Below are 23,924 nucleotides of genomic sequence, written 5' to 3'. Positions count from 1 at the left end.
AGTAATGAAATTCGGCCACTCCTAGCTTTTTCTCTATGTCTTCTTATTTTCTTGTAGCAGGATTTGAGTTTAGCAATCCTTAGAGAGATAGAGAGACAGACTGGGACTCTGACTGACTCAGATTCCGGTCCTATCTGCCTCTACTTTCTCATTCTTTTTCTGGCTCTCTCAGTTTTGTCCTTGTAGTTAGATTTTAGTTAGTTCAAAATAAGGCCAAGCCTGGAGAGTTGGGAAGATATTAGGTTTTTCCAGTTAACCTGCCACTCAGATGAACCCATTTTTAGTCAGTTCTCAACCTATCCTGTCTTAGCCCATCTCCTCTCTCCTCCCTCAACTTACCTCAGCCACTCTTCTGTTGACCCTTGTGTGAGTTAGAGAAGCTTTCTTTTTCTGAGGTCAAGGGTCAGAATGGAAACCCCTTATCATTAGTGTGAAATGATCTTTTTTTTTAAAGCTTCTGCTTTTCCCTACTCCCTACCCTTGTTATTTTCCTATATAAATCTTCTGCATTTAAGACCTTGGCCTGAAGATCTGTCCCGTTCATCCCATGCACCGGCTGGGACTGTTCCTAGTCTGAGTTCTGATCAGAGGGGAGATTGAAGAATTGGTCCCTCCCAGGGGAATAGGCTTTAAATTGTTTGCTCTTTTCAATGGCTGACATTCTTTCCACCTCTCCCCTTCCTCCCCATTCCTTAAGTTTCCTATGCACCCCACTTCCCCAGACCAGGATGGTTGGCACGGATCCAAAACCTCTGGGGGTTGGTGGAATTTGGCTCTTTGAGGCCTCTTTTTTTTCTTTCATGTCCGTTTGGCCCTGGGGCCCTGCTTGCCACAGTGGAGAACACCATCTCCCCCTTTGCTTTTTTTCACCAGTGGCAGCAGTGGGTTCTAATTCTACAGCAGCTAAACTCCATTCTTCCTGCCCTGCCCTTCCTGCGTTTACCCTTAAGGCCCCTTTTCCTACTGACCAAATCTCTTTACATTGTTGGGGGAAAAAGAAGTATTTTGTTTTTAAATCTATTTTCTAACTTAAATGCAATTTAATATGTAAATCTCTGCACTTTTGTGTGAGCCTACAAATGTGTATGTGTGCTGGGTTTTTCACTCTGGTGTTTCGTAATAAAGAAATCCTTCTTTTCGGGGGGAAGCCAATTAATGAAGGAGACTTGAATGGTTTTAGAAATACAGGGATGTCTGTTTCTTTGTGCTTCTGCCTCATTTCTTTACTTGTGCCTAGTGTGTGTGACCGGACCCCTCCCCCACCTTTTGACCCCCTTCTTTTGAGAGGGCCTTCAGCCTAGTGGGGCAGAGAGAGGGACCTGAACTGTGTGTCTGGTACCCCTCTGAGACCACTTGGATTGGCTCAAGTGGTAACCTAGCAACCTAGCCCTCCCCCCTCTCCCCATAGCCTAGCCCTGTTAGTCCTTTTCTTCTAGCTCAGTTCATTTTGTACCCCTTGAGGCTTGGGGCCAGGCTAGGGAAAATCACCAAGGGATCACAGTAAATTTTTTTTTAATGATAATTTGCTCTTGTGCCTTGGTGATACTAAAGAAGACCGGTACTTCCAATAATTCAAAGAACATTTGTGTCAGTTTTGAGAATACATTCTAGGAATTGCTTGCTGTTCTTGAGCAGTGCGTTTTAGAAACAGTATCAAAGGCTAGAACTGCAAATATCGTTAGTTTTAAAGGATGCAAGCCCAACTCACAAAAAAGGGAGTCATTGTGGATTTCATGTTTTGGATAAATACGAAAGGGGAATGGGAACAAACATATTTTTATAGTTTTAATATCATACACTGAATTTCCAGTAATGCAACAGTTGTGTAAATTGAGTGAAGATGGTACTTTATTTTATTCAGAAGTTTACCAAGAGTTGTGATCTTTGAAAATCGTGTCGCCAGTAGCAATGCCATTCCTGGATTTTTAAGTTGCCAATACTTAGTCTTCCCCTGTAGCAGCTGCATTCGCAGTGAATCTACGTATATAAGTGGAAGCATCTGACTGTTAATCTTCTAGTATAGTCTTGTGCAGGCATTTGTGTACTGAAATATCTATTATCTGATGATAAATGACTTTCCTTTTATTTCTCCTTTATACTATAGTTAGTGTATTATATTGCTATTCTGGAAATTACGTGTATAAGCAGTTTATATTAACTATGAGATTCATTTCAGGGTGGCAAAGGGTACGCTGCAAAATATTGTATATGCCAACGGAGGGCTGGGGCTGATAGGGTTGAGAACTGTTGGACTAGAGTATCTCAAAGGTCCCTTTCTACCTCTAAATATTTGGAAAATTTAGAAAATCAACAAACACCACCCCATCCCCTTATACCTTTAACGTGCTTTTTAAATTTTAAAAGTAACACATGTTCATCAAATTTAAAAGTAGCACATGTTGAAAATTTTGAAAGTACAGGAAAGTAAGAAGATTGAAAAATCACTCATAAACACATCACCAAATATAATAATCACTGTTAATGTTTTGGTGTATTTCTTTCTGGTCTTTTTTCTGTACATATATATTTTTGAACATAACTGGAATTCAACTACAAATATAGTTTTGTAATCTTGCTTTTTTTACTTAGCGTTTTCCATATCATTAGAAATTATTTGAAAATACTTCTTAATGACTCCATAATACGTGCATAACCTTTTCCCTATTGTCAGACATTTAGGTGTCTCCAGTTTTTCATTATTATGAATATTGCTGTGATGAACTTCCTGATATATGGGCATATCTTATTTCCTTAGGATAGATTCCTAGAGGTGGAATTACTGAGTCAAAGGGAGCGCTCTTTTAAAGGCTCTTGATAAATATGGCCAAATTGCTTTACAGAAACGCTGTCCCAGTTTGTCATTTGTCCTGCCTGCTTTGTATCAGGGAGCCTCCTTCAACACACCTCATTTTAACATTTGGTAATTTAGTAGCTAGCTGTAAACTGGTATCTTGATACCTTCATTTCTTAATTTCTATTTCTTCCGTTAATAATGAGGTTAAACATTTTCCACACCTCCCCTCTGCTTTATGTTTCTTGCTTTTTGTACTCTGCGAATTGGCCTTCCAAGTCCTTTATCTTTCTTCTGGTATTAGGGGGTTTTCTACTCAATTAATAAATGAAAGCTTGGAGCTCACCCTCCACCATGGGCCAGGAAGTGAAGGGGCCTTGATTTAGAAGTGGTTTTTCAACTCTGGAGCATGGCATAGAATTACCTCCCTAAAGTTCCATGTCCCTTCGCTCTCTTCAAGCCCCCCTCCCCACTGCCTTTTCTGCCAGCCACTGCCCATCTTCAGCTTCTGACTGTTCCAACTTGGCCAAGTGGGTGATAGTTTTGTGCCCCAAATTAGAGACATGATTGTCATAAAACCTGGCCTCTGTCCATGACATCCCTGAAAGGAAAACACTGATCACGTAGAGTCCACGTTGCTTGTGCTCACTCTCGCTCCCTCTCTCTCTCATCAGAAAATTAAGTACTGTGACTTATCTAAGGTCACATGGACAGTTACTGGTAAAGCAGAGACCAGAATCCAGATGTCCTCACTCCCAGTCCAGAGAGCTTTCTGGCATAACCCCCTGCCCCTCAGTCGAGCAGGTGTAGACAGAGAAAGGAGTTTGAATAATTCCAAGTGTCACTTGAATGAAATGAGCCTTTCCTTCATTTAACATTCAATAAATACTTGTTGAAAACTGACCATGTGCTAGGGTTAACTTTAGGAGAAGTGGCATTGCTGACCCCATTCTCTTGTGAGTTGAGAAACAGCAATAATTTTAGGATTTTTTTGGCCATTTTGGATGAATTTTACCAATGATCTCTCCCTTTTGGGCATGCAGAGGGCTGACTATATATAGTCAGACTGATATGGGGGTAGTTGTTGGGTTTTTGTTTTAGACTTAAATCTCTTAAATCTCTCTGCAGACCCCTGCACTTAGGTTGAACTGGTGGTGGGGTTTCTTTAGCACAGAAAGTCAGGAAGTTGCCTTGCCGAGTTCCCACAGTCAAATCGCCTGTCCCTTTGTGAGGGCCATTGCCCTGGGCTCTCTCTGACGCTATCCCTGGCAGGTCCCAGAGGCAATGGTATACAAATGCTGTATTGGTAACTGTGAAGTTCTAGGAAAAGGTGAAGCCTACATATCAAGTGCTATAGAATTCCGTTTATTTAGGACCTTCCTGGAGGAGGAATGTTGGCTGGGTCTAGAGGAGAGGCAGTTCCTTCCCACTTGATTGTGTTGTTGGCTGAATAGTATAGAATGTGGCCGACGTTGTATGAGAAGCCAAGGTAGCCTCTATTGTGAAGGAGAGGTGGGAGAGCCACTTCTTTTCCCCAGCTGGGAAACCTCATACCTCATCCTGAATTTCCTGACTTGGGAGGGGGGAAGGTGTTGAACCTCACTGAGACTACCGTGATCAGTGCCCATTTTCCCCTTACAAACCTCTTTTAGCTTTTGTTTTAATGCCCTTGGTCTCTAGTGGCCCCACTGAGGCCTCCACTTCTGTGAAAAGCCTGGGCGGGGTTTCTATGAGTGAGAGGCAGACCATGCTTCTTGAGAGTTTGGGCGGGAGCAGGAGAGGGAATTTGTGGAGGCGATAGACATTTTTGTTGGGGGGAGGGGGGAGCTGATCAGGACCTACCTGGGGAAATAAAGGCAAGGAGTGACAGGCGGGGGCGATGGTTTAGCTAGAATGTGCTGATACCCCCAGCTGCTTCCCCTGATGGGCTGGGGAGGTATCTCTAATCCTGAACTGGAGAGGAGCTGACTGGACTCTATCTACACTTTTTCTTTTTGAATCTAGCCTTTATCCTCTTCTTTCTAGCAGCCCATGGATGTCCAGCGGAATTGCCTAAAATAAGTCTGATACCCAGGGCTGATCATCGTACTGTAGGCTGGGCAGAGCTAGGGCTGTCCCAGGCTCTCAGGTGGGCTTTCTCCCCATCACCGGCCTCTCGGGACACCAGAGCTGGCACCCTCTACCCTGAATCCTAGCACCCTCTGGGAGCTTTGATATAGCATGTCTCTGAGCTACAGCAGTTAGTCTGCAGACAAGCACATGTCAGAGTGGCCTTTGTGCCCATTCTTGAGCTCAGTACCTTGGAGGTTACAAAAAAGTTCAAAAATCCCCAGTATTTATTGTCACTATGTGCCAGAAACTTTATACGCTATCTCATTTATTTCTCTGATAACCCCAAGAGGTAGGTATTATTAGCTCATTATTCTTTTTTGTTTAATTTAATTTTTATTTATTTTAATTATTTTTAAATTGAGGTATAATTAGCATATGCCATTGTGTGAGTTTAAGGTGTGGAGTGTGTTCACCTGATATATTTCTGTATCGCAATATAGGCCATTGTTCCTAGTTTACAGAAGAGAAATAGATGTGTATATAGTTACCTCAAATTCTGCAACTAACTAGTAAGTGGTGGAGCCAGGATCTGAAGACACTTTAGAATGCCAAAGCCTTTGCTCTGGGTCACTACACTAGCTAGGGGTCCAAGATGAGACTAGCCTTGAAGGGAATGAGATGGAGGTTGCAGGGTGGTGACTTGTTACCATTCACTGAGCGTGAATTTTGTGCTTGACACTGTGCTAAGTATTCTACATACGCTAGTTCATTCAATCTGTGTAACAGCCCCATGAGGCTAGTACTATTATCCCCACTGTACTGATGTGGGAAAGTGAGGCTCAGGGAGGTTAAGCGGCTTGTCCAAAGTGACCCAGCTAGTGAGTGACAGGGCCAAGACTTGAACTCAGGTTGGCCAGAGATCCTAACTGCTAGTCTTCACCTTCCTGCTCTAGAGGAGCCTCCACTTACTGGAAAGGCCCAAGGGCACAGGAAGAGCCCCATTGCCCTCTTGGACCAGCCCTCCCCCACCTTCCAAGGGGAGCTAGAGGCTCCGGCTCCCTGGGCCTCTGACATCCGAGGCTGGGGTGGGGGTATAGGGTCTCCAGCTGTGAAGACTCAGCCTCATGGACACCAGCCCTTGCTTTGCTGGGCTCAGGGTGCCACTTGGCATCTTCTAGATGTCCGTGGGGCTGGACAGGAGCTTCCAGCAGCCCTGCCTGGATAAGGGACTGCAGGCTTTGCACTGCAGACCTACAGAGGCACTGCTTTCCTCGCCCTCAGGCCCTGGCCTGTAGTCTACATTTCCTCATTGCCCCTCTTCACTGGCCCCTCCCTAAGTCTGGTGATCATTGGAGCCCTTGCACAACTACCTACTTTCAGCCTGTATTCAGCCTACAGATCAAACTGAAGCCCCGTAGCTCTGAGACACCCCCCCACACACACACCCAGGGCAGGGGAGGATTTTAAAACATCATTTTCTCAGTGATTCCTCTTTTTCTGAAATTTTCCTTTCCCCAGCTTGGAGCTAATAGATGGGTATTACCCAGGGGGTTTAAAAGGTTTAGGAATCCCTCTGATAGGCTCCCCTTGGTGTATGTGGATTTTAAGCACTTTGGGTCTTATTCACCCCCACTCCCCATCTTTCCAAAAGCCTCCATCAAAAGGCAGCAGGATCATGACTTTGCTGCTACCGTAAATTGGAGGCTTAGGCCTATTTATTTATTTAGTTTCATTGTTTTCAAATTTTTAAATATTTTTCCTTTTTATAGATATAAAAATAATACTTTTGAAATTCAAATAAGACAAGAATGTATTAAGTGAACACTTCTCTTCCTCGCTCCCCTAATCCCACCCACCCCCTCACAAGATCACTGGTAACCATTTGGTGCAGATTTTTCTGGTCTTTATTCTTGTGTATGTTTCCTTTTCTTAAATAAAAATGGAATCACCCTATAAATAAAGTTTATTACTCACTTTTCCCCCATGATATTGCACAGACTTCTTTTACAAGAACGTTTGTACGTTATTTGTATAATTTTAAAATTTCGATTTAAACAATAAAAAAATCACAAAAGATTTTCCCCGTGTCGTTAAATATTTTTCTACAACGTCATGTTTAATGGTACTGTATGAATGAACCATAAGGTATCTAACTAATTCCCCATTTGCGTTGTTTCCAATTTCTTACACAAAGCTGTCGTGAATATCTTTGTCCATATATTTGTGGCCACTCGTGTGGCTCTTTGTAGGGATGGAATCCTGGGAAGGGAATGGCTGGGTCAGAGGGTGTCAGAGGCACATCACAGGAGTGATAGTTTGCCCTCTGGAAGGCTGGCGGGGCTCTGAAAGCTCGTTGGGCTTCCCACTCAACATCTTCAACCTGTCTGAGCTTGTTTCCTCCTCTGTAAATTGGGAAGATGATGGTACTACCTCAGTGGGAGGGGGATAGCATGAGGATCACAGGAGAGATACATGCAAAGCGCGTGGAGCCCAGCACACATGTCGCTGCTTACGAAATGACAGCAACTATTCAGTACCACTAGGGCGGTGAGGCCATTTGGGCTGCCCGAAGCCACTAAGGGTAGTGGGACGAGTGCAGCTGAGAACAAAGCTCACACTCCAGTTTGCCCTCCCTAGTGCAGTTAATGCCGGAGAACCAAAGGAAGCCAGGAGTCTCCAGCCCACCTCCCAGGAGATGGTGTAGCTTCAGTGGGCACACGGTGGGACCCAGGAAGAGATGACCTCAGAGGGAAGGTCCTGCTCACTGCAGATCTCCCTCTCTTGGACAACCCTCGGAGCAGGCCCTTTGTCGTGGGGTGCGGGGGGCAGGGTGGGCAATGAATAGTTCTAGGAAGAGGGGAATAGCTACCCCCCACCCTCAGACCCCAGCAAGCTGGTGGCCACGGGAGCCAGTGCTCTGAGGAGGGCTGGTTAGTGGTCAGCAGGGTCAAGGGCACTGAGCATCTTTGGGGAAGGGACAGACGGCCCTGACAGTGGAGAACATTTCGCTGAGTCCAGCTTTGAAGGAGACTGGTCTGTTCCACCCGCCCGCCCGCCCAACGCTCTCTCCATAGGAAAGATAACCGGAGACTGTAATTTAGTTCTACCTGTTTATTGCTACCAACCCATCTCCCTTCACCCCCCTCATATTTACACCCAAACCGCTCCCCCAAGATGGCTTCTACCAGAGTTCCTGGGACTAGGTCCAAAAGTGTCCACTAAACAGGCAGTCCAAGGCATGGCGGGCACTGTTTGCCCTCAGGCCAGTTGGGCTCCGGGAAAGGGTTACTCTGGGAATTCTGGGCATAGACTTGGTACTGGGGTCAAGTACCAGGATACTTGACTCTCCCTCCCCTTCTGGAGCTCAAGGTCCATCAAAATACCTTTAGCAGAGTAAAGGTGGGATAGTGGACTCCCCAGTATCAAGCTTTGTGCTTTCTTTGCTTGTAAGGACCCACATGAGAGGCCAAGTCTTGCTTCTGAGGGGCCGGTCTGCCCTTGGAAGTCGGGTCGGGCCATCTGCCATTGGCCTTGGGGGAAGTGTCATTTAAGGGGGCTGGGAGTGGAAGGGGAGGGCGCTTGTCTGAGGTGTGGGCATTGTTTTAAGCTGGGGGAGTTGCAGCTTGGCTTGAGTTACGTGGGGAAGTATGGAATGGATGAGCAGGAGATGTTTCATTTGGGAGCCCAAGGCCCCTCCAGCCCCCTTAGTAAGCCCCACTGGTGTCCTGGGCCACAGGTAACGGGACAGCAGACGTTTAATATCACAGAGTGTCAGAGTTGGCCCTCAGCAACTATCCGTTCTTATCCTGACCCGTCCTAGACCCAGACTGAGGAAGGCACTCAGTTCAAGTGGCACAGTGATTTAGTGGCTAAACCTGTAAGAGAATTAAGGTGAAGGAAAGTAGGAAAGATACATGTACATGTGGCTTCAAACCTTATTTAGAGAATCTGGATTCACCTGTGATCAATTAAGAGTCCTTTTCGATGACCAGGTTCCCTAGGGTATTGAGATTGACCTGAACCACCGACTTGGCCCCCTTTTCAGGAGCAGCGCGACAGGGGAAGGTGGTGTGGAGGCAAGGAGGGTTTGGAGGCCTTGGTGGTGAGGGGCATGGGCCCGGTGCCCCCTCAGTGCCCCCCGTGCTCTGGCCGCAGCTGGAAGGGCTGTGCTGTCAAGTAGCTGCTGGAGGGAGGCGGCCCGGCTTTGGCGGCTCAGCTTGTCGTGCACTCCAGCCACGCCTGTAGGGCTCGGCTGGCCTCTGCTGACCTAGGCACCCCTGGGGAGCGGGGCCGGGCTCGGTGCCAGTCCTCCGGCCCGGGGCCACCGCGGAAGGCTGGGTCCAACCCCGCGGCCTGGGCTGCTCAGGCCCAGCCTCGGCCCACACTGCCGCCTCAAGGTGCCCCGGCCAGGGAGAGGCCGTGTAGCTGCTCCTCGGCACCCGCCAGCTCTGCTTCGTCGCGCCCGCTCTCTGAGCCCTCGAAGCAGCCCGAGTCACGTGGGATGTCCACCTTGGGCTCCGCCACCGTGTGCGCCACTGGCTCCTGGCCGCTCTCGGCGCCCTCTTCCGCCTCCTCGCTGCCGGCTGCCAGGGGCCAGGGAGGGAGAGGAATGTGGGGGTCTTGGCCCTTAGCTGGGAGGGGCTTCAGAAACCCTGGGGGCCCCATGTGGGTGGAGGGACCCTGGGAAGCCCGCTGGAGGCCGTCTCTTCTTCTGGTCACCCACCACCAAGCACCCCTGCCCTTTCTCGGCCCTTCTGGTGGGAGTGGTTTCCAGGCCAGCTCTCCCGCCCAGGAGCTCAAACTTCTTCAGCACGGAGCTAGTAGCCAGGACACCTGCTCTTGAATCGTGGCTCTGTCATTACCCAACGTGAAGGCCTCGAGTCCATGCCGTACCTTCTCCGGCCCCAAGTCTCCTGTTTGATCCCAAAGGGAGTTGAGCCCGATCGTTCCTAAAACCCCTTCTCATCACAAGCTCTGCCGGAGACTGGAATTCAAGTGTGGAAAGTGCCTGCGCACTGCAGAGGGCTGCTGGGGCAGGACCCGGGCAGGCCTCCCCGCCTAACACGCCCAACTCCAGTGCCCACGCCCCCTCCCCCGCTCCTAAGGCCACTCACTGTCGTAGTCCAGCAGCAGCTCAGCAGCCGTGAGCAGCTTGGCCCGATGCTGTGGGTCCATGATATTCAGCTCGTTGAGGTGTGTTTCCCGCAGCTCTTTGAAGTCCTCCAGCGTCTGGTAGCCATTGAGCAGCAGGGTGGACGTGTGCTCCTGTGGGCAGAAGCAGGCCACCAGCGCGGCCGCTTACAAGCCACCCCCACCTACGACCTGTCTCTCCCCGCAGAGCTGACCTGCCCGGGCCCCCAACCCTTGCTCCTAGACACTAGACTAGGTCCCAGCTCAAACCTCAAGGCCGATGCGCTCCAGCAGCTCATGCAGAGTCTTGGGCTTGGGCCTCTTGCCCTTGCTCTGTCGGCGGCTGGGGCGGGCAGGTCCCACAGCCTCCTCGGGCAGCACATCCACGTAGATGAACTTGAAAGAGCCCAGCCTGCCATTGAGCAGGCCCAGCCACGTGCCCACAGGCGGCTTTTCGATGATCTGGATCACATCTCCCTTCTGTGGGAGGAGAGCAGAGCAGAACAGAGCGGGGGCGAGGTGGCCCCTTGGCCTCCTGTACCCTCTACCTGTATGGGGTACAGCCTGCCAGGCTCAGCAGGGGCCTGGATGCCAACCTTACCTGCAGTTTCAGTGAGTCGTGGTCATACGGGCTGGGAGTGAAGTCGGTGTGGACTCGTGCCCGGCCACAGAAGGGCCCTGTGTACTGGGGGGCAGGTGGTTCCTCCCCGAAGCTGCCAGAGCCTGGGCTGGGGCTGCAGAGCTCACTGCCTGCAGGAAATGGGGCAGGGAGGAAGGTCACCTTTGTCCCCGGACAGCTGCGGCAGTGCCCAGCAGGTACCTTCCACGGGGTCTGGCTAGAAATCCCAAGGATACATGCTGGGGAAGAAAACTGAGCTCTAGTAAGTCTCACACTGCAGAAGGGATTCTGACCCAACCCCTCTGCCACCCCGAAGGAGCATAGCTTCCCTCCTGGCGTCCCAGGCATGAAAACAGTTGACCATAGAAGGAGGAATGGCTCACAGATCAAAGACTGGGCAAATTGGGAGGGTCTCTAGAGAACAACTGGGCCAACACCCCAATGAACAGATGAGGAAAACTGAGGCCAGACAGGCCAAGTGACCTGCCCAAGGCCTCTCACCTTATAATTGGCAGCACTGGGTCTGTTAGACTCCAGGCTTCCTGACTCCCACTCCAGTGCTCCTGGAAGCCACCTTCCACCCAGGAAGCCACATCGTGCATCAATATTTTACTTTCTCTACTTAATAAGACTCTGTGTCGAGTTACAACAGCACACGGAAACTCAAGACTTTCTCTCTGGGAAGGGCAGGATGAGGGCCTAAGTGGCTTTCAATGGGGATAGGGAGGTGTCTTTGGAGCCAGAGAAAGATCAGAGAACTTGGAACTAATCCGAAGGGAGAGAACGACAGTGCCTCTGTAGGTCTGCAGTGCAAAGCCTGCAGCCCCTGGTCCAGGCAGGGCTGCTGGAAGCTCCTGTCCAGCCCCACGGACATCTAGAAGATGCCAAGTGGCACCCTGAGCCCAGCAAAGCAAGGGCTGGTGTCCATGAGGCTGAGTCTTCACAGCTGGAGACCCTATTCCCCCACCCGAGCCTCGGACGTCAGAGGCCCAGGGAGCCGTAGCCTCTAGCTCCCCTTGGAAGGTGGGGGGAGGGCTGGTCCAAGAGGGCAATGGGGTTCTTCCTGTGCCCTTGGGGCCCTCCAGCAAGTGGGGGCTCCTCTAGGGCAGAACTAAGTTCAAGCCTGGGTCACCTTGGGCAAGTCACTTAACCTCCCTGAGCCTCAGTTTTCACATCAATAAAGTAGGGATAATAATAGTACCGGCCCCACGAGATTGTTGTGAAGATTTAACGTGAAGAGGGCTGGGAAAGGTCCCAGCAGGCTGACAGTAAAGGTTCATTTCTCTTTATCATCCCCTCCCAGACCCCGCCCTTTCCTCCAGACTCAGCAGGTGTGCCCCTCCTCCCCTCCTCACCTGTGGATGCCTGGCGGCTGAGTGCTGGGAGCTGCCTCTCCTCTTGCTCAGAAAAGGCCAGCGCCATCTTCTCAGGGCCGGGGCTGTCCAGGCTGCAGTCCGGAGACGTTGGGGAGGCTGAGCCCTCCTCCAGAGTATCTCCCTGGAGGGGAGGAGAGGCAGCAAGCCCTGAGCAGCCCCGGGTGCAGAGGAAATGAGCCTGGGCTCCAGGGAGAACTGGGGCCTGGCAGGAGCCCCAGCTCTGCCTCTTGCGGGCCGCATGGCGCCCTCTGGGCCCTAGTTTCCTCTTCCGTGAAGTGGGACTGACAGTCCTTGCCCTGCCCACGTCACGGAATGAGGCTCAACGGGGGTGCCGTGTGAATGCACTTTGTCAGCTCGAAGTGCCAACTTACACACAGAAAAGGCCTCAGTGCCAGAACTGAAACTCAGAGCAGTTACTAGGGCGTAGCCAGGCAGACCACGGCGCTGGAGAGTCACTACTTTTGACTGCGCTCCTATGTGCCAGACAGAGGATTTCATTTAATCCTCACTTGAGGATGTGCTCCATCGTCCCAAGCTTACAGATGAGCGGTAATGGAGGAACGCTCCCGAGGCCACGAAGGAGCCCACAGACAAGTTGGTCTGACACTAGGGCTCCTGGGCCTCCCCACACCTCAGTGCGGTGGTAAGTTTCACAGATGACTCAATGGCAATAAAAGCCCTGATCTGTAGAAGTTGCCAATTCCTGTATTGTAAATATTCCCCACCGTGGCCAACAGAGAGCTACCACTCTGGTGTCACTGAATGAGTAGCATCATCGGCTATTTCCACCCCCCAAAGACTGTAGATGCCAGTAACCTCAAGGGCACAGAGGACAGTGGAAGGTAGTACAAGAATTAGGAAATGAGTTTTGAAGACTGACTTTAGTCTTTTTATTTTTAAAATATAGATTTAATTCTAAGTTGGTAGAAGTTAATTTTCAGTAATGGTTGTATCTCACACCTGGCTCACAAAATTCCCGAAAATTTGACCAACGGCTATCCAGAGCTGGCATGAGCCAGTTAGCACACTGCTGCCAGGGCACCTCCTCCAAGAACCAGGAGCAAACCAGACCCGCTGTGTCACTTTAGCAACTTGGACGTGCCTGCCCCACAGCTGTGTGTTCTGCCCTCCCTCCCTGGGCCAAAGCCAGCCTTCTCGATTTTCTTTCATAGGGCCTCTTTGAATCAAGCCTTCCCAATCACAGGGGCTGGTTCCAAGCAAAAGTTTGCGGTGGATGAATTTGCGCTATGTGATCTCATCTCCTCAGACCTGCCTACCTAGGAAGCTTCTGTTACCCAGAACTTCATCCCTCCTCAGACCCCACTACTGCTCCCTCAGGACCATACCTTCCTGCCATGTCCATAGCTGAGGGAGCTCCCTTCCCAAGGTGACCTTCCTGCTTGTACGGGGCCAGGCATCGTTACCTGAGCGTGGCTGTCACAGTGGCCGTGCTCAAACCCTACCAGAGCGGTGCCTGTCCTCCCTGTCCCCCGTCCCATGGGTCCCAGGCCTCACCATCTCCTCCGACAGGGCCTTCACCATCATCTTGCCCATCTTCCTGTTCATGGTTCGGGAAATCACGGCCCTCCACTTCTTCCCCAGCTTTTTGCTGCTCTTTCCAGCATCCTCTGGGGGCGGAACACCTGAGTCATCTTCTGGAATCTGTGACAATAAATGTGCAAGTCCAGGAACCCTGGTGACCATGTCTAGGTCCACGACTTGGGAGCAGAAGGCGGCTTTTAGGTCCTGGCAGATGCTGGAGGGGTGGGAAGGAGAGCTCCCCATCCCTTCCCTTTTAGCCCCAGACCTGTCCTAGGCCCTATTCATTTGTATTTAAATTGACAATTAATTTGCAATCGAAAAGAATGCAGGTGAGGTTTTAGGGCCCAGAATTTTGCTGGGTGAGAGATGTGGGCCCATTGTATTTAAAAAGACTTTGCCTCAACAATCCTAAAAGGGTCTTCCCCCCCACCTCCCCACCATTACCCCACCCGGGGCCAGCAACCAGACCCCCCAAGGAGGCTCTGAAACTCACATTATCATCCAGATTAAATTCCTTCTCGCTCACCACTGGGGAGCTGGGTTTGGATTTGGCAAAATCTTTGAAGCTGCTGGAGCGCTGAAGCGAGAGCTGGAAGAAGCAGAGGTGTTGCCATCAGTGGCACTAAAAGTGGTGGCCGAGTAAGGAGCAAAAAGCTGTCCCCGCCCCCAACACACCGCATGTACCCCAGGGCTGGACAGGGCCACGGGGCTGAGGAGGTGAAGCTACAAGACGTCCTGCTGGCTACCGGGCTTCATCCTGTTCTTTAGCTGTGAGCGGCCCCTAAAGCAGGCCGCAGAGCAAGTTCCTCGCCTCAGGAGCCTCCACCCCGGTCAGGCCTCAGACTAAGCCCGGCTTTCCACCAGTACCTGAAGTCTGGTCCCCAGAACCCTGTGGTGAAAGACTAAATGAGTCTGAGTAAACGCGTATCTCCTACTGGAGACATATCTCAGCACCTTTATTTATATAACAGGGCAAACCCTCCCAAACCCCGCAGCCTGGCCTCCAGACTCTGTCTTCCCCAAGCATGGTTTCCTGTGACGGTGATCGGGCCAACACACTGGGGCCTCCAGGCTGATGCATCTGTGTCCCAAGAAGAGGAAGACAATCCCCCCAGGGGCCAGTAAGACCTGGCATTACGCGTTCTGGAAAGCCACAGGACAGACTGATTCAGAGAAGGTTTCCCCGCAGATTTGAGACACAAATGATTGGGTTGAATATAGTAAAAGAAAGCTGCCATTTTCTCTGTCTTCATCTCTGCTTTTAACTTAACTTACCCGCTAATGCGACGAGCTGGCTACACTAGACGTGTGCCAGTGTTCACAGACTTGTAGGCCCCACCTATTGTTTGTGCTGTGAATGAAAAATGCTGCCGGCCATATCAGCAAACAAAGGATGCTGCGGCCAGCAAGCCATCGACCACTACCGCTGCCCTGATGGTGAGCCCCGAGGGAACTCAGGATGGAGACAAACGGGCTGCCCTCTGTGAAGCCCCCAGTGGTGCACCCTGAGGAGACACAGGGTGGGAAAGATAGTAGCCCTTATCTTTGCATAGCAAAGGAATGATTTCAATAAGCCCCGACTCTTGCATCTTCCCATACACAGAAAAGCGCTAAATTCAACTACTTGGGATATCTGGTTTCCTTGAACTAACAGTAATCTTTTGATGTTCCCACTACCTGGTCTTTGCTGCAAAAACCCCTGTATCTCCTGGCTTCTCCCTTACCTCTAGGGAGCAGTCAGAGCTCTCTGAGAGGCTGCCTCCGGGGCTTGAAGTCCTCAGAAAGTCTGCCGAATAAAGCATAATTCTCACCTTTTAGGTTATGCATTTTTTTTCAGTCGACAGTGCTGACAAGCCTGTTTTCAGGAAATGAGCTTTTCTTAACTGTACGTGCCACGCACATGGCAGAATAGCAGGAGAAACCCGGGCCAGGTGAGGAGGGCCGACTTTAGACACAAGAGGTGGAGGCTGAGCCCGAATCAAGATCAACAGTCAAGACCAGAGATACACACAGGAACCAGAGTTCACAGATGGCCAGACAGATAGAGCGGTCGGCGGCAGACACCAGAGATAAGGGCTTGAGGAACCGAAGCCCCAAACCTGCTCAAAGCTGAAAGTTTCACATCCTCTTTCCTACAAAAGGGGGGTCCAGTGACAATCCCCCAGGGCAGGGGCAGTGTCACCTGCCCCCTCAGCATACACACAACTGGCCCCAGCTCCTGGGGACTGCAACGGAACACTTCAGTTCTCTTGGTGGGTCTTGACCAAAAGCAAGTCAGCAGTCAGGGACAGCGGCCACAGCTTCCTAGAGGTCACAGCAAGCTAGATGACCAGAAACTATGTCAGTGGTCAGGCCAAGCAGACACCACCACCATGAAGGCCTCCTGGGTGAGGCACTTGCAGCCTCAGGGAGAAAGCCTCTTCTGCAGGATGCTGGGGAGCTGGGAAAGGGGGCTGAGGGGTTACAGGGAGGGGAAAGCATGGCGGTGGGGTGACCGCTCCTGTTCCCTGCATCTCCTCCATCCTCCTTCCCTGGTTTTCCCTGCCCGCTATTCTTTCCTCTTTTTCTTCCTTGCTTTTCCCCTTCTCTCCTCCACCTTCCATTCATTTCCTCCTCTTGTATGGCTAAGATGCAGCTGCCTGGATAACTTCCTCCTTTTATTGCCTGGAAAAGAGGGAACAGAGAGAGGATGGGCACCAGGCTGGCCTGGGCCCAAGGAGGGAAGGCTGGGGTGCTATTTTTAGGCCGATGGGGCCTATTGTGGCCTCCCCTCCACCCGTCCCAATCCCAGGAGTCGCCCCTGAAGCCCCAGGGACCAGTGATCCTGGAAAGCCAGCAGGAGAGCAGACGTGGGGCTGGAAGTGGGCTTTGCTGAGGAAGAGTAGACTCACCGCCAGGCTGCCCTCTAATTGCAGTTCTTGCCTTTTTCTGTCATTAAGCTCAGTCGGGGTTGGGGGGTGGCTGGGAAAGTGACTTTTGGCTCCTGAGACCTTGTGTCAGGGCCCCTCTGTCCCAGCTTTAGCTCAAAATGGGAGAAAACCACCTAAAAGGGCCATGTGGGTGGTGCCGGGAAGTGGGCCTGGCAGGCCATTCCTCAGCCCAGGGCCGGGGAAGGAACTAGACAAGTTCTTTGGGTGACTAAGGGTGAGGGCCGTTTGCCCTGGGGGGCCTCTTGCCCCGCCCACCTCTAAACTCAGGGGCGGCCTCAAATATCCTGAATGCCTTTCGGTGAACCTGAAGTGACCCCCCCAACCCAGCCAGGTGTGAGTGGACATCCTTGGGCCCTTTTGGATTTTCTGCCTGGCCTCCCTTTAGGGTGAGACCTTCCTGGGGGTCCTGGGTGGGAGGTAGTACCGTACACGTCGGCCACTTTTTCATGTCTAAGGGGAGTATATGGGCCTCTTGGAAAGAACTACTTTTTTGGCGTCACACATTGCTGAGTTCAACTCTGGGATGTGTGGCCTTCGGTGAGTTATTTGACCTCCCCGAACATCAGTCTCTTTACCTGGTGTCGGCTAGCGAGAGTTCACATCTTGCTTCTGCCATTGACCAGCTGTGTAAAGCTGGGTCAATTCCTCAACTTCTCTGGGCTTCCGTTTCCTCATGGGTGAAATGAAGACCGGAGCACACACCTCACTGGGTTGTTGTGCGGATGACAGGGGTGAGCATGGGACGCAGCAGCCCCGCGAGGCACGTTCAGGAAGGCTTACTTAGCCTTTCCAACAGCCCACCTCCAGGCTCTTAGCCCTTGCGTTCCCCACCTGGAACACTCTGCCCTTCTCTGTGTCAACCATAGTTTTTCCCATCCTTCAGAATCCAGTTTAACTGGAAACAACTCAAATGCTCATCAGCTGTAGAGTGGATTTGTGAATTGTGGCCGAGTCCCATGAGGGAAGAGCACATGGCAATGAGCTTCGTGCAACTCTCCCCAACAATACGGTGACTCTCACGGCTACACCGTTGGGCAGAAGGGACCCACCACCAGAGTATATCATATGGTTCCCCGTACAGAAAGTTCAAAACCCGACAAAACTAATCCATGGAAGTCAGAAGAGTGGTGGCCTTTGGGCAGGGGCATGAGGGAAGCTTCTAGAGTGTTGGAAGTGTTCTGTTTGATCTGGGTGCTGCCTACATGGGGATGTTCACTTAATGGAATTCCACTGAGTGCTACATTTATGATTTATGCACTTTTTCTACGGATATTATACTTCAATAAAAAAGGTTTTTCAAATCCGGTTTTAAAGGCACTGCCCCCTGCAGGAAGCCTTCCCTGATCACCCCCTCAGAGCCTCACCCTGCCCCCACTGGCATCTTCTTCCCCTGCTTCCTAAGACCGAGCGCCCTCTGGGCTCTGGGCACAGGCCTGTGCATGTGTGGGAATCCAGTAACGAGGGGTCAAACACCGCCCCTGCGCCCGGTGCCCTGCCAAGCACTTTGTGTGTGTCCGCTCACTTCAGCTTCACTGCAGCCCCGTCTTTACATCGCACTTCCCATCTGGGCACACAGAATCGGAGAAATGAAGCATCCTAGGTGGAGTGGCACAGCTGACAGTGGGAGGAACAGGGCTTTGAACCCATGTCTGTGACTCTGGAAGCCCGTGCTTGTTCCTGTGCTCAGAGCTCAAGAAGTTGCCCCCTAGTATAGAAGTGGATTAAGGGCAATGGCGACTGCAAGCGTTGTTTGGAGGAAGCTACCAGGAGAGCAGGTGGGGGCATGGAGGAAGAAGGGCTCCGGAGGGCTTCGTGGAGAAGGAGGCACATTTGAGCTGGGCTGTAGCAGGGGAGCCAGGATTTCTCCAGGCGGAGTTGAGAAGGGTTTGTCAAGAGTGAGAGTTAGGGATGTTCCAAGCGTGGCGATGGAATGGTGGGTACGCCAGTGCTTGGGGTGGGCAGCGGAGCATAAAAGGCCACAGAAGGCCCTTGCCAGCCATGGCATCAGCCTGTGGGCAATGAGGAGCCACTGGAAATATGAATTGCATGCTGGTGTGGAGGGGGATGCCAGATGTGTGCTGTAGGAAGGGAGCCTGGGGGAAGTAGTGTGCTGGGATTGGGGAACAGAGGAGCAGGGAGAGACTGGAAGGACGGGACAGCTGCACACTCGAATGGGAGCCTTGATTCCTCTCCATTTCTCCTGGCGAGAGGTCTGGGATGTAGCGAAAAGTAGGGGTGTGATGGGGTAGGACCATCCTTAGGGGAGGTAGGTCCCAGGACAAACCCCTGTCGACTACCTACACTCCAACAGACCAAAGAGAGTGCAGAGAGACACTTGATGGAGGCAAAAGTCTCCAAAAGGCAGCCAAGGGGTATTGCTCCCCCCATCCCGGGTGTCTCCCGAATCCTTCATGATGCATAGCAGGTGACACATCCTGACCCCACCATCCTAGAGGGCCTGTTCCCGACTCTGCTCTGCTGCCTTGAAGGTCACTCATCCCGTGGCCATCTGGGCCTGACCTGCAGAGCTCTCCTGCTGATAGGCTGAGTCTTTTATGCTCATCAGACTCTTCCAGTGCTTTTGAGATCAGCAGGGAGACAAGAGAGTAGAGGGAGAAGGGGTCAAGACCCTGGACACTGACAAATCTTGGCTTAGATCCCTGCTCTGCAGTTTACTAGCTGTGTGACCTCGGGTAAGTCACTTCGCCTCCCTGAGCCTCAGGCATAAAATGAAGACAATGCCTGCCCCTACTTCACAAGGTTGTCGTGAAGAGCCAACGGGCTAAGGGATGGGTGGAGTGCACAGCACAGCACCTGGCACCTGCTGAGCTGTTAGGTGTTGTTTTCTCCACTTCAGGGCTGGGACCAAAGCTCGGTCCTTGCAGCGGGTTCCCCACCCCCACCCACGCCTGTAGCGTACACCCTCTCGTGGACACATGTACACATGTGACACAGTGCACTCACACGTATTGTTCCAGGCAATCCACACACCCTCCTGAGGTGGGCAGATCAGGAACTATCTCCCTTTTCCGAGGTGACGAAACTTAGGCCCAAGAAAGGTCAGTGAACTGTCCAGGGTCCTACAGCTGGAACCTGGTAGATTCCAACTCTGCTTTCTTGTCCTCTGCCCAGCACATTCTCCACTTGGTAGGCCCGAAAGGAGGAGAGGGACAGGAAAGGGAGGCCTCTCTTGCCTTTGTGCTTTCCCTCCACCACGTCACCTTGGCCTCTGAGGGAAAGGGACTTGCCCAAGTCACAGTGCTGGAGCCATGCCGCTGCCTCCGGGCCTGGGGAAGATGCTGTCTCCACCTTCTGGAAAGTTGGCTTTTCTAAGGGCACTTCCATGGGATGGGCCTTGGAGAGTGGCTCTGGAGGCTGGCCCAGGCTTTGCAGGGGCGAGGTAGGCTTTGCCTGGACGATGCTGCCCTAGAGGACATGGTCCTCAGAGTGCCCCAATGGCCTTGACTCTCCGGGGAGAGGCCTGTGGGAAATCCCAGAGGCCCAGTCACCAAATACAGAATCTGGATAATGGAAGTGGGGAAAGAAGACGGGATTTCTGGGTGCCAGCATTGCAGTGTTAGCTCTTTCTCAGACTCTTTCCTCCAGCTCAGCTCCCCTGTGGTTTGGGGCCCAGCAGTGTGTAGGGCAGTCTCTGCTTCCCACCCCCATCAGCCGGACAGCAAGGGGAAGTGGACCCACTCGCTGAGGAGTGACAGCCAGTGGTAAGTCTGCCGGGGGCTGGCGCTGTGTGGGGCTTGGACAGGGGTGACAGAGCCTGTGTGAAGAATCACGAATCTCTTTCCCACCCGCCCACCTCCACTGCAACCTTAGAGAAGCAGTTGGAGTGGGGAGAGTACAGCTGGAAGTGGCAGCCACCCCAGGACCTGAGATGGGGCAGGATGTACACCCCAGTGCCCTGATGCTCGGCTTCTCAGCTGGTTCAGTCTCCGTCTGGAAGCTACTCCCCTGACAAAGGGGCTCCCCCATGGAGCACATGAGCTGGGCTCCAGGGGAAACCAGTGGGGCGCAGTGAGGGCCTGGAGGCCCTGGACCTCGGCCTGTGGCTACGCCTGGCCTCTTGGACCTGGTTCAGGCCTGCTTTGGGATGGTCCTAGGCTCCTGCTGGATGTGCGGGGATGTACTTGCTGATTGCCCGGGAGGATGTGACGATCGAGTCAAAAAATTAAGTCTAGAAATCCTCAGATCCAACTAGAGAAACCTAAATGTGGCAGAGCCTTCAAGGAATCTTCTAGTCTGGCCTCAAGACTCCAGGAAGATGAGCACCTCAGTTGCCTGTGGCAGCTGCTTTCCTTCCTGGCCTTTAAAATGCCCCCCGACAGAATTTTTTCCTCCTCAGCCCTCCCTCCTACTCATCGTCTCAGCACCTTCATTTCTCATTCTTCACAAATAATTTCTCTCCACCTGGGAAGAACCTGTATGCCCCCAGCATCCCACTGCAGGTTTGGAGGCCCTTTCCTTAAATCTGGAAATCACGCTGGGCCCCATCTTCAGGTGGGCCCCCTCTCCTTTGGGCCCCGGGATCTACAACAGAGCTGAACCACGTGAGCAGAGCCTGGGCTCTGGCCAAAGGGCGGGGGCCCTGGGAGCATCATGGCTCCTGGCTGGGTGGCCCAGCGGAGCCCTTTGAGTGAGATGGCTCCCGGTGGCGGGACCGGTGTAGGGAACAGAGAATTAAGTACGGTCTTAGGGTTCAACTTGAGAATTGTATTTTATACTTCTCGAATTCTAGTCTAGGATTCTAGTCCCCAATTTTAAGTCTCTATCTTATCATCGTAGGGTTGAATCCTACAACTTTTAGACTTCTAAGAATGCATTCTGTAACTCCGTTTCTCTAGAATTTGGGAAGTCTCTTCTGTACTTCTGTTACTCTAGTTACCTTTGGGCCCACATTCCATGCCCTTGGGAGTATGGCCCTCACCTACAGACTCAACAGAAGGCCTTCGGCTCTTCCCACTTCCGTGAGTCCCGGAGAGGCTGGGTTGAGAGAGGGAAGGAAGCAGTGAGCGCCCAAAGATGCTCCTCACCTTTTTCTTCTGAGTGGGCTCCTTCTCGCTGGCGTTGGAGGGCTTACGGCGCAACATGGTCCTCTACCCTGGTGATGCTCCGCCCCTGCGCTCGTAGGTATCGAGATGCGGAGGCCTCTTGCTCAGCCTCGCCGGCACCGTCCAGGGGGCACGGCATGGACTGAGCCTCCGGCTGCCACTCTGACTGCTGCACTGGCAGCTTGGGGGTGCAGGCCATGGACACCCGGCGGCAGCAGCATACAGGAAGCCCCGTCACGTGACCTGCTCTTACAGCAATCGCAGCCCCTGCCGGCCCCTAGGGAGGAAGGAAGTCCCAGCTTCAGTCTCCAGAGATTCTGATGCAGACGGCTCTTGGGTTGAACAAGCAGAGAAAAGTCCCTACCCTGCCATCTCATGGCAACCATTGCCAGTCCTTCAGCCAGTCAACCTGACATACGGCCTACTCAAGCCCTTTATCTCACTGACCAGAGTCCTGAAACCGGAAGTGGGACCATCTCCCTGCCTGTGGGGCCAATGCTCCCAGTCACCTTGCATCGCCAAGGTCATCACTGCTATCAGTCCCTCTCCTATCACCCCATTGCCATCACTCCTATCTATAGCCATCAGCCCTGAAGTCGTCTCCACTGCTACTGGCACACCTACAGCCACTACTGCTAGAAAAACCATCCCTACAGCCATCACCCCTATAGTTGTCATCACTGCTGCTATCACTGTCACAACCATCATCCTCTCGGCTGTTATCCTTACGGACATTACAGCCAGTCACTCCCATGACACTCTTACCCCACGACCATCATCCCTACAGCCATCACCCCTACAACCATCACCACACCCCTGCAGCCAACACCTTTCAGCTATCATCCCTGCAGTCATTCCCACTGCCATTAGCACCACTATAGCCATCACTGCTAAAACAACCACCCCTGTAGTCAACACCCTTCGGCCATCTGTCTCTATCTGCCTCACCACTGCCACTATCACCAGTACGGTGATCATCCTCATAGCTATCACCCTTACAGACACTATCACTATAGCCAGTCATGCCCACTGATGCCCTCACCCCTACAACCATAACTCCCAGAGCCATCTCTCCTCCGCCATCACCCTGCAGCAGTCATCTCCACTGTCACCGGCACACCTGCAGCCATTCTCACCAGAGCAGTCACACCTAGAGTCAACATCCCTTGGCCATCACCACTTATATTTATCACCACCACAGCCATCAACATGAATAAAAAAGCGATTGCAAGCAACTCCACACCACCAGCAAATGTCCCTTTCAGCAGGCATTTCTCGAATGTCTATGTGCTAAGTTTAGAATGTTCGCTTTGTGGGTTATCTGTGGCAGATATTTTAATAACCTTAATTACTTTTTCTTATTACAAAAGCAATTCATATGCATCATAGACAATTTAGAAAACAAGGATAAACAAAAAGAAAATTCAAAAATTCTCCGAAATTATCTTCCATACTATTTGCATGAATATTTTTCTGTTTGTGAGCATTTAACCTCTTTCTCTCTCCGTGTGCGTGTGTGTGCGTATGTGTGTGTGTGTGTGTGTGTGTGTCTCCCTCTCTCTCTTTCTGTCTCTGTCTCTCTCTCTGCAGCATGATTTGCACAGAGAGCAGATCAGTGGTTTGGGGGGATGGGGAGGGGAGGGAGAGATCAGGAGGGGCACAAGGACCCTTTTGGGGGTGATGGATAGTTCACAGTCTTGGTTGTGGTGATGGTTTCATTGGTGTATACATATGTAAAAACGCAAATCATATACTTTTAAAATGTGCAGCTTATTGTAGTTAAATTATACCTAAATAAAGCTGTTTTTAAATTTTTAAAAATTAAAGTCCCACTTCACACACTGCATCTGCTTGTCAAACTGAGCACAGGCTCAAGATTTTCTCCTGCCATGAAATGTTCTTCTACGACGTGATTTGTAATGGCCGCAGAGCAGCCCATTGTACGAATGCATCACGATTATTTCATCAGGCCCCTACAGATGAACTTACGTTGCCTTGATATTTTTACTCTTAATTGTACATCCTTAAAGTAAATATTCGTGTATAGCCACGAATTTTTCCTTAGGATAGATTTCCAGAAGGGGAATCCTTGGGTTAAAAGAAAGGTGTGCATCTTTTTAAGGCTTTCCATTCTGGGACGCTTGTGAAATCTGAGGCTGTTCCCAAGATGTTCTGGCGACTTCCTCGCCCCTACTCTCCAGCCTGCTTTACGCCTTCCCAGCAGCCATCCGTGGGGATGAGCTCAGGAAAGACGAGGTCCTTCTCCCCCAAGCTGAAACCATACTTCTTTGGCTGCGTCCTACTCAGCCTGCCGGGTAGACTCGCGAAAAGACCACGGTCTCCCGTCCCCTCCCCCCACGCCGGGCCTGCGCTTTCCAGACTGAAAGTCCCTCCCCTGCTGCCCCAGGCGCGGGCGCGGGG

General features: G+C 51.6%; 1 protein-coding gene across 1 annotated transcript; it reads right to left on the bottom strand.

The window, feature by feature from the left end:
- Positions 1-7,939: 7,939 nt before the first annotated feature.
- On the bottom strand, positions 7,940-21,728 carry SASH3 (SAM and SH3 domain containing 3). Its single transcript, XM_024758962.1, has 8 exons — positions 21,486-21,728; positions 14,004-14,099; positions 13,484-13,630; positions 11,948-12,089; positions 10,575-10,723; positions 10,244-10,453; positions 9,958-10,108; positions 7,940-9,426 (listed from the first exon to the last, which is right to left on the bottom strand). Exons 1-8 carry the CDS (start codon positions 21,540-21,542, stop codon positions 9,236-9,238), a joined length of 1,143 nt encoding a protein of 380 aa, XP_024614730.1. The 5' UTR covers positions 21,543-21,728; the 3' UTR covers positions 7,940-9,235.
- Positions 21,729-23,924: the final 2,196 nt, after the last annotated feature.

This window comes from Neophocaena asiaeorientalis, unplaced genomic scaffold (assembly GCF_003031525.2).
Source record: "Neophocaena asiaeorientalis asiaeorientalis breed wild unplaced genomic scaffold, Neophocaena_asiaeorientalis_V1.1 scaffold1097, whole genome shotgun sequence".
Taxonomy (NCBI): domain Eukaryota; kingdom Metazoa; phylum Chordata; class Mammalia; order Artiodactyla; family Phocoenidae; genus Neophocaena; species Neophocaena asiaeorientalis.
Note: the sequence above shows the minus strand (reverse complement) of the source record. Positions and strands in the feature narration are given on the sequence as shown.